General features: G+C 45.9%; 1 protein-coding gene across 2 annotated transcripts; it reads right to left on the bottom strand.

Moving 5' to 3' along the window:
- Positions 1-15625: 15625 nt before the first annotated feature.
- TSTD1 (thiosulfate sulfurtransferase like domain containing 1) lies at positions 15626-18079 on the bottom strand. 2 transcript variants are annotated; one of them, XM_029231289.1, is made up of 4 exons: positions 17985-18079; positions 17654-17776; positions 16978-17140; positions 15626-16874 (listed from the first exon to the last, which is right to left on the bottom strand). In XM_029231289.1, the coding sequence occupies exons 1-4, from the start codon at positions 18058-18060 to the stop codon at positions 16823-16825; spliced, it is 414 nt and encodes a 137-aa protein (XP_029087122.1). In that variant the 5' UTR covers positions 18061-18079; the 3' UTR covers positions 15626-16822. The 2 variants fall into 2 exon arrangements, with proteins under 2 accessions (XP_029087122.1, XP_029087123.1); XM_029231290.1 differs by lacking the exon at positions 17654-17776 and having other exon boundaries at positions 17985-18073.
- Between the last annotated feature and the right edge of the window lie 9 nt (positions 18080-18088).

Here is an 18088-nt window from a genome sequence, read left to right as displayed (position 1 = left end):
CCTTGGCCAGCTCACATCTGTCTGAAACTTTCTCCAACCAGAAGGTAGTTATGATGATGGTAATATGACTTACCTTATGGCAAAATAAGAATTAAATCATATAATTGATGTACTATGCTTAGCACAGGGCCTGGTACATTTTAATACTGAAATGGTAGCTATTTCCATCACTCTTATTATTTACAGTCTAAGAATGCATTTGCAACCCACACACTTATGGTCAATTAATCTATGACAAAGAAGGCAAGAATATACAGTGGAGAGAACACAATCTCTTCAATAAGTGGTGTTGGGAAAACTGGACGGCTACACGTAAAAGAATGAGATTAGAACATTTCCTCACACCATATTCAAAAATAAACTCAAGGGCTTCCCTGTTGGCACAGTAGTTAATAATCCACCTGCCAATGCAGGGGACACGGGTTCGAGCTGGTCCGGGAAGATCCCACATGCTGTGGAGCAACTAAGCCTATGCGCCACAACTATTCAGCCTGCGCTCTAGAGCCCGCGAGCCACAACTACTGAGCCTGCGTGCCTAGAGCCCGTACTCCCCAACAAGAGAAGCCACCGCAATGAGAAGCCCACGCACCGCAACGAAGAGTAGCCCCCGCTCACCACAACTAAAGAAAGCCTGTGTGCAGCAACGAAGGCCCAACGCAGCCAAAATAAAATAAAATAAATAAACTTTTTTTAAAAACTCAAAATGGGGGCCTTCCCTGGTGGCGCAGCGGTTGGGGGTCCGCTTGCCGATGCAGGGGACACGGGTTCGTGCCCCGGTCCGGGAGGATCCCGCATGCCGCGGAGCGGCTGGGCCCGTGAGCCATGGCTGCCGAGCCTGCGCATCCGCAGCCTGTGCTCCGCAACGGGAGAGGCCACAGCAGTGAGAGGCCCGCGTACCGCAAAAAAAAAAAAAAAAAATGGATTAAAGACCTAGAAGAGAACATAGGCAGAACACTCTTTGACATAAATCGTAGCAATATTTTTTTGGATCTGTCTCCTAAGGCAAAAGAAATAAAAGTAAAAATAAACAAAAGTAAAAATAAACAAATTGGACTTAACTAAACTTAAAAGCTTTTGCACAGCAAAGGAAACCATCAACAAAAGGAAAAGACAATCTGCTGAATGGGACAAAATACTATTTGCATATGATATGATCAATAAGGTGTTAATATCCAAAATATATAAACAGCTCATACAACTTAATATCAAAAAAAACCCCAATTTTAAAACAGCCCAGATAGACAGTTTTCCAATGAAGACATACAAATGGCTAACAGGCCCATGAGAAGATGCCCGACATCACTAGTTATTAGAGAAATGCAAATCAAAAGCACAATGAGATATCACCTCACACCTGTCAGAATGGTTATTATCAAAACATCTACAAATAACAAATGTTGGCAAGGATGTGAAGAAAAGGGAACCCTTGTACACTGTTGGTGGTAATGTAAATTGGTGCAGCCAGTATGAAAGTTCCTCAAAAAACTAAAATTAGAACTATCATACGATCCAGCAATTCCACTCCTGGGTGTATAGCCGAAGAAAACAAAAATGCTAATTTGAAAATATACATGATGCATCCCAATATTCATAGCAGCATTATTTACAATAGCCAACATATGTAAGCAACCGAAGTGTCCACCAGCAGGTGAATGGATAAAGAGGATGTGATTGATACACACACTCACACACACACACACACACACACACACACACACACACACAATGGAATACAGCTCAGCCATGAAAAAGAATGAAATTCTACCATTTGCAACAACTTGGATGGACATGGAGAGTATTATGCTTAGTGAAATAACTCAGACAGAGAAAGACAAATACTGTATGTTATCATTATATGTGGAATCTGAAAAATAAAACAAACAGATGTATATAACGAAACAGACTCACAGATAGAAAACAAACTAGTGGATACGAGCGGGGAGAGGGAAGGAGGACAATATACGGGTATGGGATTAAGAGATACAAACTATTATGTATCAAATAGACAAGAAACAAAAATATATTGTACGGCACCAGGAAATATAGGCTTTATCTTGTAATAACTTTAAATGGAGTATAATCTATAAAAATATTGAATCACTATGCTGTATATCTAAAATTAATATAATATTATAAATCAACAATACTTCAATTTTTTAATGCATTTGTAAATATGATTATTAATATTATAGATAACAAATAACATTAATATTATTATAACTACTAAGTTATTTATAGTCAATTTGCCACAAACCAAAACCCATAAGCCTTTTATTTTCACTTGAACTATTATTAAATCAGGTCTCTCACATACTATATCTATACTACTGGGGTTTTTTTTGTTTTGTTTTAATATTTATTTACTTATTTATTTGGTTGCACAAGGTCTTGGTTGCGGCAGGCAGGGTCCTTAGTTATGGCATGCAAACTCTTAGTTGCAGCATGCATGTGGGATCTAGTTCCCTGACCAGGGAGCGAACCCGGGCCCCCTGCGTTGGGAGCACAGAGTCTTAACCAGTGCGCCACCACGGAAGTCCCTACACTATTGTTTTTAACCAAAGTACATTTTGCATTTATACCCACTCAATTTCATATCTTTTGTTTTGAAAAGGAATTAATATACAGAAAAGTATACATGTAATAATGTTAATGATTAAAGTAAATACAAATAACATGTATTCCAGTTATTTCCATATAAAACATTTATGTATATATTAATATTTACAAAGCATGAAAGTAATTTTGGGGCATGCAAATAATTTGATATTCACCAGGTTCCTTTTCCCATAAAGTTGATTCAATAAATAATAAAGTTTAAAATTTCATTATCATTGACATTTGTTTTCTGTAGTCTTTTTTGAAAGCCAGATTTTGTAAACTTCAGACTGGTGAGTTTGTCTGCAAAGTAGAAAATTCTGGAAGGGACTATTAAATATAAATCTTGATTCTGTCATCCAGTATATTAGTAGTTGCACCTGAATCTGTGTTATATGCAGATTTCATACACAGGCTATCTATGACCCAATTCAATAAGTTAATAAAAATATTGAAGAAGGACAGAGTTGAAAACAGAATCCTTAAGTGACCTCTTTCCGAGCTGGTATAGTACACTAATAGCACTCTAGGTACTGATATTTCCAGAGGTTCCTGTTGAGAGATGGTGTGCTTCTGTCATATGCTGGTCATATGGATACCTTACATTTTATAATCAATCTGGTTAGTCATTTTGCTTTACTCTCTAGGAAGACCAAGCCCAAATTTGCAATGCAAGTCCAAAAATTGACATGCATTCATTTCACCTGACTTTATCCTGACTTCACCTGACTATGCTATTCAATCTTCCCTTAGCCCTGACATTTTTTTTTTCTTTTATCCTTTTTGGAATGTAGGGTTTTCTGTACATACAAACATACTGTAGTAATGCTGTGATGTGCTACCCAGACTCCCTTTCAGAAATGAAGAACAATTTCCCCAGCTGTTGGTCTCTTTGGGAATTGCCTCCACCAAAGAGAGGCACCTAGGCCAAAGACATGCCCCCTCACCTTCCCAGGGGAGGAGATTAGATATGTACAGGGATTAGACATATATCTAATGTCTAATCCCTGTAAATTGTTCATGGGTCACCTTGAAAGAAGTGTCAGGGGAATAGCGGAGTAAGCAATAAAACCTGTATGGAGTAGGCTGAGGAGAGAATGTAAATCGAAGAAATATAGACTATGGCTACAGGCACTTCAAGAGAGATTTTGCTGAGAAGGGCAGCAGAAAAAAGAAGCGGCAGCTGGAAGGGTGCTGGATGAAGGTAGAGCAGGTATTTTGTTTACATGGAAATGATTGTTTGCTAATGACAATGACCCAGTATAAAGGAAAAAATTAATGCTGTATGAAGCAAGAGGGTTATTTGCGGTACCAAGTTCTTGAGGAGAGAGGAGATGGGATCCAGAGCCCAAGTTGAGGGTCAAAAGGGAGCAGAGACAACCATCCACCATGACAAGAGGGAAGTATATGGTACAGTTGGTACATTTGTTGGTGGGAAGATGATAAAAATTTGGTCTGCCTTCTGTTCTCTGGAGCGTGAGGTAAAGCCATTAGCTAAAAGCACAGAGGAAAAAAGGAAGTTTAGGAGATTGAAGAGTGGGGAGAAGCAGAGACAGAAACTGAACATACTAGGGAAGTGTATCAGGCCTGGTGAGCAGTATCAAGTGCCTACTAGATATTTTGGACATAAATTTAAAGAGAGACCAGTCAAGCTGGTATGAATTTTACTCCAGCTGTTTGACTGCAGGAAAAGTGTAAATGGTTAGTTGGGTGGGACCACAGTTGGGATTTTCCTAATAAGTGGATGGAGAAAGCAGCAGGGATGCTAAAGAGGTGTTCAAGGGAGTGGCATTTTACTAATTCTCTCTGTGTCATTCCAGAGTTTCTTTTTGCTAACATAAGCAATTATAAACACGTATTCATATTATCTTACTTTTTTTTTTACACTACATTTTTTTTTTTCACTTGAAACATGTCTTGGAGATCCTTCGCAAATGCACTGTTTCCTCATTCTTTTTTACAGCTACATAATATTCTATTGTACGCTTATAATGTTGTTTATTTAGCCAGTTTTAACTTATAGATACCTGGATTGCTTCCAGTCTTTTGCTAATATAAATAAGGTAATGAGGGCCTTCCCTGGTGGTCCAGTGGCTAAGATTCTGTGCTTCAACTGCAGGGGGCAGAGGTTCAATCCCTGGTCGGGAACTAAGATCCCTGCGTGCTGCGGCCAAAAAATAAATAAATAAATAAATAAAATAAGGTAATGAATAAACACATACATATATCATTTCACACGGATGCAAGGTTATTTGTCCGATAAATCTTCAGAAGTGTGAATGCTGGGTCCAAGGATATATGCGGTAATTATTTTTTTTTAATATGTTTTTTCAGGTCATTGTCATTAATCAGCGTTTATTTTATTTTATTTTTTAAGAGGATGTTGGGGGTAGGAGTTTATTAATTTATTTTTTATTTACTTTTGCTGTGTTGGGGCTTCGTTTCTGTGCGAGGGCTTTCTCTAGTTGCGGCAAGGGGGCGGGGGGCCACTCTCCATCGCGGTACGCGGGCCTCTCACTGTCACGGCCTCTCTTGTTGCGGAGCACAGGCTCCAGACGTGCAGGCTTAGTAGTTGGGGCTCACGGGCCTAGTTGCTCCGCGGCATGTGGGATCCTCCCAGACCAGGGCTCGAACCCGTGTCCCATGCATTAGCAGGCAGACTCTCAACCACTGCGCCACCAGGGAAGCCCGCGGTTATTATTGTAAGGCCAACTGGCCCGAGGCAGGGGAACACAATCAGATTCACAGGTTGCATCAGACCGAAATTCTCCGGACCACCCAGTTCCAGAAACTGCCCTGGAGACATTCCGGACCACCCAGTTCCAGGAACTGACCTGGGGACTTTGAACCCAGCCCAGCCTTCCCGCCTTTCGAGGGGCGGGACTAACGGTCCCCCAGGATACCCGAAAAGACCACCAAATAAGGAATACCCTGCGCCCTCCCAGATTCACCACACCCCTTTCCCTTCTTCCCCGGGTGCGACTTCTCTGGCCCCCTTTCTCTCGGACCAGTGAACCTCTCCCGGGAGCGCTCCCTAATAAAGCTCACTTGAAGCCTTCCTCTGTTTCGTGGTGCCGTTTGTTAAGATCCGACCTTACATTTGGTGCCGAAACCCGGGAGGGGTACCAAGCCCCGCGGGTTACCGCGCGGGCCGCTCCTCCCCTCCCCCAGGAGACAACCAGGGAACCTCTACTCATCCACCCGATCCGGCAGAAAACGGGGTAAGTCCCCCTCCCTTGTTCCCTCCGACCCTCAGAGTCCCTGCCCACCGGACTCCCTGTCCTTAATCGCGGCCGCGTCAGGGATTCCTCCGTCCTCTCTCCGGGCCTCCGGCAACTGTGGAGACGTCCCAATTGCCTGACCGCTCTCCGACCCGCCGGGCCTCGGGTGATTGTGGAGACGTCCCAATCGCCTGACCGCCCTCCGACCTGCCGTGAATTGGAGACTGAGACCAGGGACGCCTCTCTTCCTCTCCATTCACTCAGGGACAGACTGGGGGTCATGGGAACCTCACAATCGAAACCAGATTCTAAGACGCCCCTGGGGTGTCTCCTAGCCAATTTTACAGCCCTCGGCTTCTCCCAAGATCTCCGTTGCCGATGGCTTATTTTCTATTCCACTGTGGCCTGGCCACAATATCCTCTAGACAATCAATCCTGAAGGGACTTTCGATTTTAACATCCTCCGTGATCTAGATAATTACTGCCGCAGGACGGGCAAATGGTCCGAGGTCCCCTATGTCCAGGTTTTTTGGTATTTGCGCTCCCGCCCCTCCCTTTGCGTCGATTGTTCCACTTCCCAGATCCTTCTTGCCAAACAGACATCTCCTACATTCAAGCCCTTAATTTCCTTTGACGATGACCCCTCTCCACTAGCCGACCCACCCGAATCTCTCGCCTCTCCCCCCTCCAGAGCTCCTCTCCAACCTCCACCCTACCCTGAGGCGGTGCCTCCTCCTCCCGAACCCGCTCCGGCCCCTCCAACCGTTCCCCCGCCCCCCTCGACGGTTTCTCCTCCCACGCCCCTTGCTTCGCCAATTAGTGCACATACACGCCCTCACGACTCCCAAGATCCAAATCTCCTCTGCCCTGTGAGGGAGGTAGCAGGAGCGGAAGGACTGGTCAGAGTCCATGTCCCTTTCTCTCTCCAGGACCTCTCTCAAATTGAAAAACGATTAGGCTCCTTTTCTGCCGACTCTTCCCGCTACATCAAAGAACTTCGCTATCTCTCTCAAGCTTACGATCTAACCTGGCACGATATCTTTGTGATCCTATCTTCTACTCTGACCCCTGACGAGAGGGAAAGAATTCAAACTGCTGCCCGAAACCATGCAGATCAGGTTCACCTTACCGACAACTCCATGCCTGTCGGAGCCACTGCCGTACCTGGCACCGATCCAGGCTGGACTTACCAGGATGGCCAAGATGGCCGCCGTAAACGCGACCTCATGATCCAATGCCTCCTGGCTGGCATGCAGGCTGCCGCTCATAAGGTAGTCAGTTTTGAAAAACTAAAAGAGATAACCCAAGAACCTAACGAAAATCCAGCTATCTTTCTCAATCGCCTTACAGAGGCCTTAACTCTCTACACCCGGCTGGACCCCGACACCCCGGCAGGGGCAGCGGTCCTAGCCACCCATTTTATCACCCAATCAGCCCCGGACATCCGAAAGAAATTAAAACGGGCAGAAGACGGCCCTCAAACCCCTATTCGAGATCTGGTAAAAATGGCCTTTAAAGTCTATAATGGTCGTGAGGATTTGGCAGAATCCAGCCGACAGGCTCGGATGCACCAAAAGGTGGCCCTCCAAACCCAAGCTCTTGTAGCCGCCCTAAGGCCGGCCATCTCCCATGGATCACAGCATCCACAGGGTCCACAAAAGGCAACCCCTCCGGGGGCCTGCTTCAAATGCGGAAAAGAAGGCCACTGGGCTCGCCAATGTCCCAATCCCCAACCTCCTTCTAAGCCCTGTCCCAGCTGCGGGCTAACGGGCCACTGGAAGAGTGACTGCCCTACGACTGGCCCTCCCTCAGCATCTCCACGCGGGGGGCAGGCCGACCCAACGGCATTACCACTCGAACTGCTGGGATTGGCTGACGACTGACGGCGCCCGGACTCGAAGACCCCCATCACCCTCGCCGAGCCCAGGGTAACGCTACAGGTAGCGGCTAAGTCCATCTCATTTCTGGTGGACACGGGGGCTACCTATTCAGTCCTGACTACTTATTCCGGGCCAGTTTCTCCTTCCCAGATCTCGGTCATGGGTATTGATGGCAAACCATCCTTCCCACTCCAGACCGGTCCACCCCCGCTGTCTGCTTCACTTACGATCAGACCCGAGACTACTGTCTATGGTGGAATGAGACCTATGGGGGGGTGCCCCTATCACTCATGTAACATCCATGTGGCAAAACTAGATACCAGGAGCTCGCTCCGACAATCCCACCTGCTCACCACAAATGGCAAGGGTCAATTATTCATTAACATCAAAGATCCCTGGGACACAAGATGGGTAAAAGGGGTACAAGGAAAAATCTACCGATGGGCAACTGATGCCTACCCCATGGGCTCTATCAGGGTCTTTCGCTCATATATCAGTTTGATTCCCAAAGTTATCTAACAGTTAAGCGAACAAGCCACTGCCATCCAGGAAACAGAACAAGCCTTAAGACACCAACTACCTCACCCCGAACACAAAGAGGATCCTTTTTCTTGGTTGACCCTCGTCCGTCAAGCAGTACAGATACTCAACCACACAGGAATAGGTAACATCTCCGACTGCTTTCTATGTGCCTCGCCTGGCTGGCCACCCTTGGCTGCTGTCCCACTCGACCAGCCCTTCAATTCTACTTCCTACACCTCCCAAAACCCACCTTTTTCCCCGTTAAAATTCCCCATATTCCTTGATTCAAAAAATCTCACCATCTGTTATGGCAGCCGCCCAGATCTAGCTGATACTGGGTTTCTTTGCAACTCATCCCTCACGGTAAGCACATCAATTGAAGCATCACCAGGCACGTTTTTGTGGTGCAATGGTTCCCTCAAAAAAAGAGATCAATTCTTCCTCCCCCTTCCCATGTATCCCCGTTACTCTCGTCCCACAACTCACACTGTATAGCCAAGCCGAATTTTCCTCGCTAATCACGCCGCCCTTTACCCGACGAAAAAGAGCTATCTTTCTTCTTCTGGTCGCAGGCATCTCTCTCGCCTCCTCCCTGGTCGCTGCAGGCCTCGGGGGCGAGGGGGAGCTCTAACACATAGTGTTTCAACATCCCGCGACTTAGAACATAAACTCCAGCTAGCCATTGAAGCCTCCGCCGGCTCCATCTCTCTCCAGCGCCAGATCACCTCAGTAGCCCAAGTTGCCCTCCAAAATCGACGAGCCCTGGATCTCCTGACGGCCGACAAAGGAGGTACCTGCCTCTTCCTACAGGAGGAATGCTGCTGTTACATCAATGAAACAGGACTCGTCGAAGACAACGTAAAAGCCCTCCATCACTTAAGAGAAGAACTCCAACGCAAACACCAACAGTCCGCCTCCCCAATTCCCGATTGGTGGCGATCCACCCTCTATACCTGGCTAACACCAATCTTAGGCCCCTTAATTCTCATCTGTATCTTGCTCACGTTTGCTCCCTGTTTTCTTAGGTTCCTTCGCAGGCGCATGGAGGAAGTCTCTCGGGTGGCCACAAACCAAACGCTCCTCGGTCCTTACACCTTGCTTCCTACAGAACCCCCCACTGGTCTCCCCTAAGCCTCGGACCTCTGGTCGCCCGACTCCCCTTTCGACGCCCCCATTCAGCATGAAGTAGCCAGAGATCAGAACGCCGCCCCATTACACCAAAGATGTCGGGATGTAAGGCCAACTGGCCCGAGGCAGGGGAACACAATCAGATTCACAGGTTGCATCAGACCGAAATTCTCCGGACCACCCAGTTCCAGAAACTGCCCTGGAGACATTCCGGACCACCCAGTTCCAGGAACTGACCTGGGGACTTTGAACCCAGCCCAGCCTTCCCGCCTTTCAAGGGGCGGGACTAACGGTCCCCCAGGATACCCAAAAGACCACCAAATAAGGAATACCCTGCGCCCTCCCAGATTCACCACACCCCTTTCCCTTCTTCCCCTATAAAATCTTGCCGAACCCTCGCCCGGGTGCGACTTCTCTGGCCCCCTTTCTCTCGGACCAGTGAACCTCACCCGGGAGCGCTCCCTAATAAAGCTCACTTGAAGCTTTCCTCTGTTTCGCGGTGCCGTTTGTTAAGATCCAACCTTACAATTATTTTTATTGATATTGACAAATTGCCCTCCATAGAGGTTGTACCAATTTATATTTACATAATCTATTAGCATATCTATTTTCCCACAGTCTTGCTAAAAGTGTTTTATCAAACATCTGAATTTTTGCTAAAATGATAAATGCAAATTGAAACTTCAGTTTAGTTTTAATTTGTATCTCTTATGAGTAAGCTGAGCATCCCTGTAGGTTTAAGAGTCATGTGTATTCTGTGAACTGTCTCTTCATTTGTTTTGCTCACTTTCTTACTGGGATAGTTGTCTTTTTCTTATCCATTTGTAAGGGCTCTTTATATATTCCAGGAATTAGCCCTTTGCGTATGCTATGAGTTGAATTTTTCCCCTAGTTTGCTGTTTGTCTTTGTTTTTGTTTTCTTTGTTTTTGGCCCCGCAGCATGTGGGATCTTAGCTCCCCGACCAGGGATTGAACCCGTGCCCCCTGCATGGAATCTTAACCATTGGACCACCAGGGAAGTCCCCTGCTGTTTGTCTTTTGACTTGACTTGTGTGATGTTTGTCTTTACCACACAGAGGCTTGCTTGTTTTGTATTTTCTCAGTCTTTTCTTTCATGGCTTCTAAATTCTGACTTAAAGTTAGAGATATCTCCCCCACTTTTAGATAATAAAATAATTCTTCTTGATAGTTTCCATTTTTACTTTAAATCTTTGAAATTTATCTTGGTATATACAGTGTGGGGTTTGGAACTCATCTATCTAATTGCTAACTATTATATATTTTAATAGCTGGTAGGGCTTGCTCCCCCTTACTGATGTTCTTTTTCTAGATTTTTCTGGCTATTCTTAATTTCAACTAAACTGATATATTTATGGAACTGAGTCTTCCTATCCAAGAACCTTTTAAGTCTTTTCTTTTGTGCAAGTCTTCTTTTAAGGTCTTTTCATCATGTTTTAACAGTTTCTTCATATTGGTTTTGAATTTTCTTGATAAGTTTAGTCCCAGTTATGCAAAGGATCGATGATAATGATGAGCCATGCATGGAGTCAACTAGATTAGGAGGAAAATAAAATCATGAGGAAAATAATAGTGAAATTTGGGGAAGGTCAATTAATTGGAGGACTTGATAGGTTGAGGAATATGATTAGGGTGGGGAAAACTAGTGGAATAAATGAGCTGGAAGGGCTTCCCACTGGGAAATACTATCAAGTCTAGGTTCTGAAGACTCTCAACTCTGTTGACGCATATTCTCCTTAGAGTCTCTGGCTATGAGCTTAACTGATATTTTCTTTTAATTAAAAAAATCTGCTTTTCTTGTGTCTAATTGTGCTTAGTGTTTTCTTCTTTGGTTAACATGAATTCCAGGAGACATGGTCTATTATTACCATGTAAACACTAACCTGAATGAAGCTGGTGTAGTTGTAATAACAGCCAACAAAATAGTACTTTAAGGTAGGAAGCATCACCAGAAATAAAGAAGGACATAGTGAGAAAAGGATCCATTCCGGAGGAAGCACAGCAATTCTAAATCTGTAACATATAATAACATAGTCTCCAAATATACAAGTAAAAATGCCAGAAAAAAAAGGCAGAAAAGACAAATTCAAATCATGATGAAAGATTTAAACATACCTCTATAAGTAGCTAATAGAATAAGCAGACAAAAAAAGTCAGTAGAGCTATAGATTTGAACAAAATAATAAACTGGCCCAAACTGACATATATAGAACACTACACCCCAAAACTACAGAATATACCCTCTTTTCAAGTGTTCATGGAACATACACAAAAATTGACCATACGCTTGGCTATAAAGCAAGTCTCAACGTGGTTTAAATGATTCAAATCACAGTGTATGTTTTCTGACCACAGCAGTGGTTAAATGAGTGTGTAAAAAATCATCAAGCTGAACACTTATATTGTCTGACTGTTCTATTAAATATATTTTCTTTAAAAAACAAACAAAACAAAACAGTTTTGGGGACTTCCCTGGTGGTCCAGTGGTTAAGAATCCGCCTTCCAATGCAGGCGACACGGGTTGGATCCCTGGTAGGGGAACTAAGTTCCCACATGCCACAGGGCAACTAAGCCTGCATGCCGCAACTACTGAACCTGCGCTCTCTGGGGCCCGTGCACCACAACTAGAGAGAAGCCCGTGCACTGCAACAAAGAGCCAGCATGCCACCATGAAAGAGCCCGCATGCTGCAACTAAGACCTGACGCGGCCAAATAAATAAATAAAACAACCCCTTGTAAGTTAACATAAATAATATTTTTAAAAAACCACTTTTCCACTGCCAGTCGTAAGTTCCCTTCCATCAAGTTTCAATGATATCTATGCTATTTTATTTATCTTCTTGTGTTTACTCATATGTACATCTCTAAATCCACACGTTTTAAATGACAGGTACTTTACATATGTTATCCCAGTAAACTTTCACAACCATCCAAAGAGATAGTCTTTTAACCCCCATTTTATAGATAAGGAAAGTGAGAAGTGGAATAGTTAAAAAGTAACTTGCAGTGACCACTAAGTAGTGCTGAGTCAGAACTGGAACTCAGAACTCTGATTCATAGCCTTTGCTCTTTACATAATAACATGCCACGACACCATTCGTGAGTATTATTCCCAACTTTCTCCCCTTGCATTTTCCCCCCTGGGAATTATTAAACACCGCAATAAAAATTCAACATCTATTGAGTACCTCCTTTATGCCAGGTTCTGGTTTCATTGTTGTCCATACAAAAATAAGATAAACAGTCCCTCCCCTTAAAGAGTTCAGCCTAAAGGGGAAGAACCACATAATTTATAATACAGTGTGTTAAGTGCTACATAGAGGTGTGTGCCTTATCCACCATTCTCCTGTTTCTTCTGTCCTTCATGGATCGGTTATACAATCTTATCTGGTTATTTTTCTCCCTTTTCCTTCAGTTTACAAGCCCTCTAGATGAAGACCGCAAGCATCCTGCCAAATACATTCTTCTAATTTTTGTGAAATTGAGTGGCACAAAAGAGGCTGGCAGCTTCCCAAACAGGGTAAATGTTGAGTAAAGGCCAGGGTCAGAAAGGAGTAGGGTCTACTTTGGGGCCACTAAAGAATCTAGCCTGATGGGAGCTGGCGCTGAAAGATATGTTTGAAAAGGCAGGGTGTTGCCAGACCCAGACTAGAGACTGCTCGAAATGCCAGGCCAGGACGTGTGCTTGAGCCACTAGGCAACAAGGACCTATTGTAAATTATCAACTCTGACTGATAAGATTAAAATGTTATTTTAAGATTGCGAAGGAGCGATGTTTCAGAAAGACTGGCATGAGAAGATTCTGAAAGTGGGGAGGCCAGTTATGCTCAACAAACACCTACTGAGAACTCAGATCCCAGGCACTGGAGGTAAGGAAATGAAAGCCAGTTTCTTCCTTTGAGGAGTTCACGATCAACTGAGAGAGATAAACAACAAAAAACGTAATGTAGTAGATATGATGACACAGTCAACACAAACCTACGGTAGATAAAATATGGTGAAAGAGAGGAGTCTGATGTAGCATGGAAAGAGAGAAGGCAGGGGAAAGACAGAGCTGGTAAGCTCTAGCTCTTCAGCCTCACCTGCTGAAATAGTTAGCTATGAGGAAAGGGAAAGAGAATGTTAAAGGGCAAGGTAATGGCTTGGCACAGCCTATCAAGATTATGAACCATATAGTCAATGAGGGAGAAAGAGGAATGTTCTCTTAACAGTGATCAAGCCGGAGGGCGTGGTCATGTGGTGGGCCAGCTCAGTTTACTTCCAGGATCCTCTCTAACCCTCATCAGCTAAACTGAAGAAAGCAAGTAGTGTAGGTTGGCAGGCCAGGAAGGAAGCTAGAAAACTAGTTTTCTAGTTAGAAGATAGAAAATGGTTGCCTAGAAAGAGATTAGGGATGGAACTGACTGGAAAAGCACCCTAAAGAAATGTGGGGGATTTTGGTGTTCTGTATCTTGCTTAGGATGATTGTTACCTGTAAGCATACAATTGTCAAAACTCAATGAACAGAACACTTAAGAGCAGTGCATTTTAGGGAATTCCCTGGCGGTGCAGTGGTTGAGACTCTATGCTTCCACTACAAGGGGCATGGGTTCAATCCCTGGTCGGGGAACTAATATCCCACATGCCGTGTGACCAAAAAAAAAAAACCCAAAAACCAGTGCATTTTATTGTAGGTAAATTATGCCTCAATAAAAAAAGAAATCAAGTTACAAAACTTGAGGAGGGAAAAAAGAAAGTTAAGACTCAAAGAGGGAATGGACTTGAGGATATGGGGAAGGGGAAGGGGAAGCTGTGACAAAGCGAGAGAGAGGCATGGACATATATACACTACCAAACGTAAGGTAGATAGCTAGTGGGAAGCAGCCGCATAGCACAGGGAGATCAGCTCGGTGCTTTGTGACCACCTGGAGGGGTGGGATAGGGAGGGTGGGAGGGAGGGAGACGCAAGAGGGAAGGGATATGGGAACATATGTATATGTATAACTGATTCACTTTGTTAAAAAGCAGAAACTAACACACCATTGTAAAGCAATTATACTCCAATAAAGATGTAAAAAAAAAAAAAAAAAAAAAGACTCAAAGAAGGAAATTAGATCCCGTGAAAAATTTCCCAACTAGTCTGAGAACCAAAGGAATTTGGGTATTTGGGGAAAGAGTAACTGATACCTATTATTTGCCAGACCCTAGACTACACTCTTTCACATATTTCAACTTCATCTCCGATCCAACAATGTCCATCTAAGCTCAGTATTTTAACAGTATTGTGACTATTTCAGGGAGAGAGTGAAATAGGTCTGTGAAAGGAGGTGGAGAGCTCAGACGAATGGAAGATTTTGTACAGTGTGCAGTGTAGACTGTGAGATAAAAGATGTATGAGGGCTGGGTTCAGTCCCCCGAAAGGCAGAAGGGGAAAAGGTGAGAGAAAGGCAAGGAATACAGGAAATGTTTGAAGGAATTTCTCCAGAAACTTGAAAAATCAGAAAATTGGGTCCATCTCTGATTCAACCTTTTCTTCCACAAAAAAAGGAATAAAACTTTTGTAAATCAAATTTAAGTAGTCAAAACTCTGCCATTAAAATATTTAGAAGGGGGGGCTTCCCTGGTGGCGCAGTGGTTGAGAGTCCGCCTGCCGATGCAGGGGACACGGGTTCGTGCCCCGGTCCGGGAAGATCCCACATGCGGCGGAGTGGTTGGGCCCGTGAGCCATGGCCGCTGAGCCTGCGCGTCTGGAGCCTGTGCTCTGCAACGGGAGAGGCCACAACAGTGAGAGGCCCGCGTACTGCAAAAAATATATATATATATTTAGAAGGTCTGGAACCATATGCATTAAACCAGCGGTCCCCAACCCCCGGGCCACGGACCAATACCGGTCCGTGGCCTGTTAGGAACCAGGCCACACAGCAGGAGGTGAGCGGCAGGCGAGCAAGTGAGTGAAGATCATCTGTATTTACAGCCGCTCCCCCGTCACTCGCATCACCGCCTGAGCGCCACCCCCTGTCAGCATTATGGTGAGTTGCAGAATTATTTCATTATATATTACAATGTAACAATAATAGAAACAAAGTGCACAATAAATGTAATGTGCGTGAATTATCCCAAAATCATCTCACCCCCACCCCTGGTCCGTGGAAAAACTGTCTTCCACGAAACCAGTCCCTAGTGCCAAAAAGGTTGGGGACTGCTGCTTTAAACCATGAACTATGCTAGAGGGAAGTTATATACCTACTGTATAGTGTTGCATTTTATCTCAGTAAACATGTGCTTTTTCTTTTCTTTTTTCTTTTTTTACCAGTTAAATTTTGTTAAATCCACTGTGGGATCAGAGAACAGTGTTGCTAAAAACTGGGACCTCTCTCTGTTGGCACAGGAGGAACTCCTCATACCTGTGATCTGTGTTTGACACAAGCGTAGGATTTAAGAGTGGCATCCATTCCTTCACGCGACTGCCTGGGAGAGCCCTTTCATTTTCTCAATCCAGTGACAAAGTCTGAGAGAAGTGAGGTTGGGGCTGGGGACCTGAAGATCTAGAGCAAGCGTGGGCAAACTTTTTCTATAAAGGACTAGATAGTAAAAATGTTAGGCTTCGAAGAACATACAGTCTCTGTTACAACTATTCTGCCATTTTAGCCAGAAGTAGCCATAGACAATATGCGAGCAAATGGTCATGGCAGCAAGACCAAGTGGGGCCATAGTTTGCTGATCTCTGGTCTAGAGCAGTGGTTCTGGCTCCTGACTGCACATCAGAATCATTTGAGGGGCTTGTAAAACCACTAATGCCCAGCTCCCACTGCCGAGACTCCAAATCTGATATGGGGCCCAAGACTTTTTTTTTTTTTTTTTAACTACCAGGTGGGGACTTCCCTGGTGGTGCAGTCGTTAAGAATCCACCTGCCAATGCAGAGGACACCGGTTCGAGCCCTGGTCCGGGAAGATCCCACATGCCGCGGAGCTACTAAGCCCATGTGCCACAACTACTGGGCTCACGCGCCTAAATCCCGTGCTCCGCAACAAGAGAAGCCACTGCAGTAAGAAGCCCACGCACCACAACGAAGAGTAGCCCCCACTCGTGGCAACTAGAGAAAAGCCGGCGCGCAGCAGCCAAGCCCCAACGCGGCCAATAAATAAATAAACTACCGGGTGGTTCTGAATTATAGTCTCTCAGCAAACTGCTGGGTGTTTTCATTTTCGTTTTGGTTTTGGTGTGTGAGGGTGCAGGAGCAGATGAATGCTGGAAGAAGAACCTAGGGCTGAAATGAAGTCTAGATTAAGATTAGAACTGTTTTCAGTCCACCTGACAAATTAAGTGCTTCCAATACTTTAATTAACTGCTCTTTATTTGTTGCTTTTGGTGCACAGCACTATAAGAAGTTGCCTGACCCAGCAAGTCAGCCCCTTCATCACTCCTAGTGAAGCAGGCCATGGGTGGGTGGAGGGAGCATCCAATAAGCCACCTTCTACCTAACCTTCTTTCTGGAACCATTCACTATAGGCCCCTTCGTAGCTCCGAGCCCTGTGGAGAGAAAGAGGGGTGAGGGAAGGACAAGCCCAGGAGGCAGTGCCCAGGAGGCAGTCCCCAGTCACGCCCCAGCTAGCAATTCACACCATCCCCATACCCTTTGTATCCAAGGCCCTGGGCCAACTGTATGGCCTGAAAGCCCCGCCTGCCCTTCTGACAGAAGAAAATGAGGTTCTCATCTTCCAGCTTTGGTTTCTCGGTGGAGTACAAAGCCTTGAAAGCAGCTGGCTCCATCCTCAGGGCAGTTTCCAACTCTGACACTGGCAGGAGGAGTCGAGAGGACAGAATGGAAAGCCGGCAGTTTGGCAATCTCAGGCTCTGAGGCTGGGCCTGGAAGGACTGGTCCTGCGGTCGAACAAATCTCCAGGGGGCCCCAAAACAACACACGGTGACCACCACCCCCCAACCGCAAGGACAAGATACAGCCTACCTGCACAGGAAGTCAGCCACACAACCTTTGAAGGGAAGCCACTTCCCTTGTTTGTGAGGAGAGGGCAAACTCAGGCATTCAGCCTTGGGGAGACCGAGCGTGTACAGAAGCTGGCCTGCCACTTCCATGTCGCCTGTTATCCCCTCAAACTTGAAGGGCCAGTTCCGCGGCCAGGATCCGCCTCCAATCAACCCTTCTTAAGGGAAGTTTGGGGAGCTACCGAATACCGGAGCCCCGTAACCAGTGCCTTCCCCACACCATCCTAAGTGAGGTCCCATGGGCTGCGACTCTCCTGGACGGCCTCTCTACTCCACCACCAGGGCTTCCCCTCTCAATCCCATACCCGGGATGTTGAGCGCCCCAGGGATGGTGCCAGCTGCCGCCTCCTCCCGAGATCTCACGTCGATGAGCCGGGCCCGGCCCGAGGCCAGGAGCGAACGGAGTTCAGGGAGCAAGACCGTGGGCTCTGAGGCAGGGGGCACGAGAGCCTTGAGGGGAGCAGGACTGCAAGGCCCGGCTGCCGCGGCACCCCCTCACCTGGCCGCGCCCCTACCCGGCGGGGGATGAGCGAGGACGCCCTCCGCCACGCCCCTTTGCGCCTCCCTCCGCGTGCACCTCCACCGGGGGTCTCCACGCGCAGCCTATACGAGATTCCAGGTCTCCCCTGCAGGTACCTCCAGCCATTGTGCGCGCCGCAAACGCGAGTTTCAGGAATGCGGCCCCGGCCAGCCCCCTGGGCGCCCGCAGCATCTCCCCCGCCCTCCCAGAGCCGGAGCCG

The sequence above is a fragment of the Monodon monoceros genome, unplaced genomic scaffold (genome assembly GCF_005190385.1).
Source record: "Monodon monoceros isolate NGI ecotype Baffin Bay Population unplaced genomic scaffold, NGI_Narwhal_1 Super_Scaffold_18, whole genome shotgun sequence".
NCBI lineage: Eukaryota > Metazoa > Chordata > Mammalia > Artiodactyla > Monodontidae > Monodon > Monodon monoceros.
The sequence above is the reverse complement of the archived record's forward strand: the minus strand, read 5'-3'. Positions and strand labels throughout refer to the sequence as shown.

Coding starts and splice junctions, on each gene's coding strand:
- TSTD1 (XM_029231289.1), bottom strand. CDS start 18,060: ATGCTGCGGGCGCCCAGGGGGCTGGCCGGGGCCGCATTCCTGAAACTC. Junction 17,141..17,653: donor TGGGGCGCTCAACATCCCGG/GTATGGGATTGA, acceptor TCCTCCTGCCAG/TGTCAGAGTTGGAAACTGCC. Junction 16,875..16,977: donor CAGGGCCTTGGATACAAAGG/GTATGGGGATGG, acceptor TTCTCTCCACAG/GGCTCGGAGCTACGAAGGGG.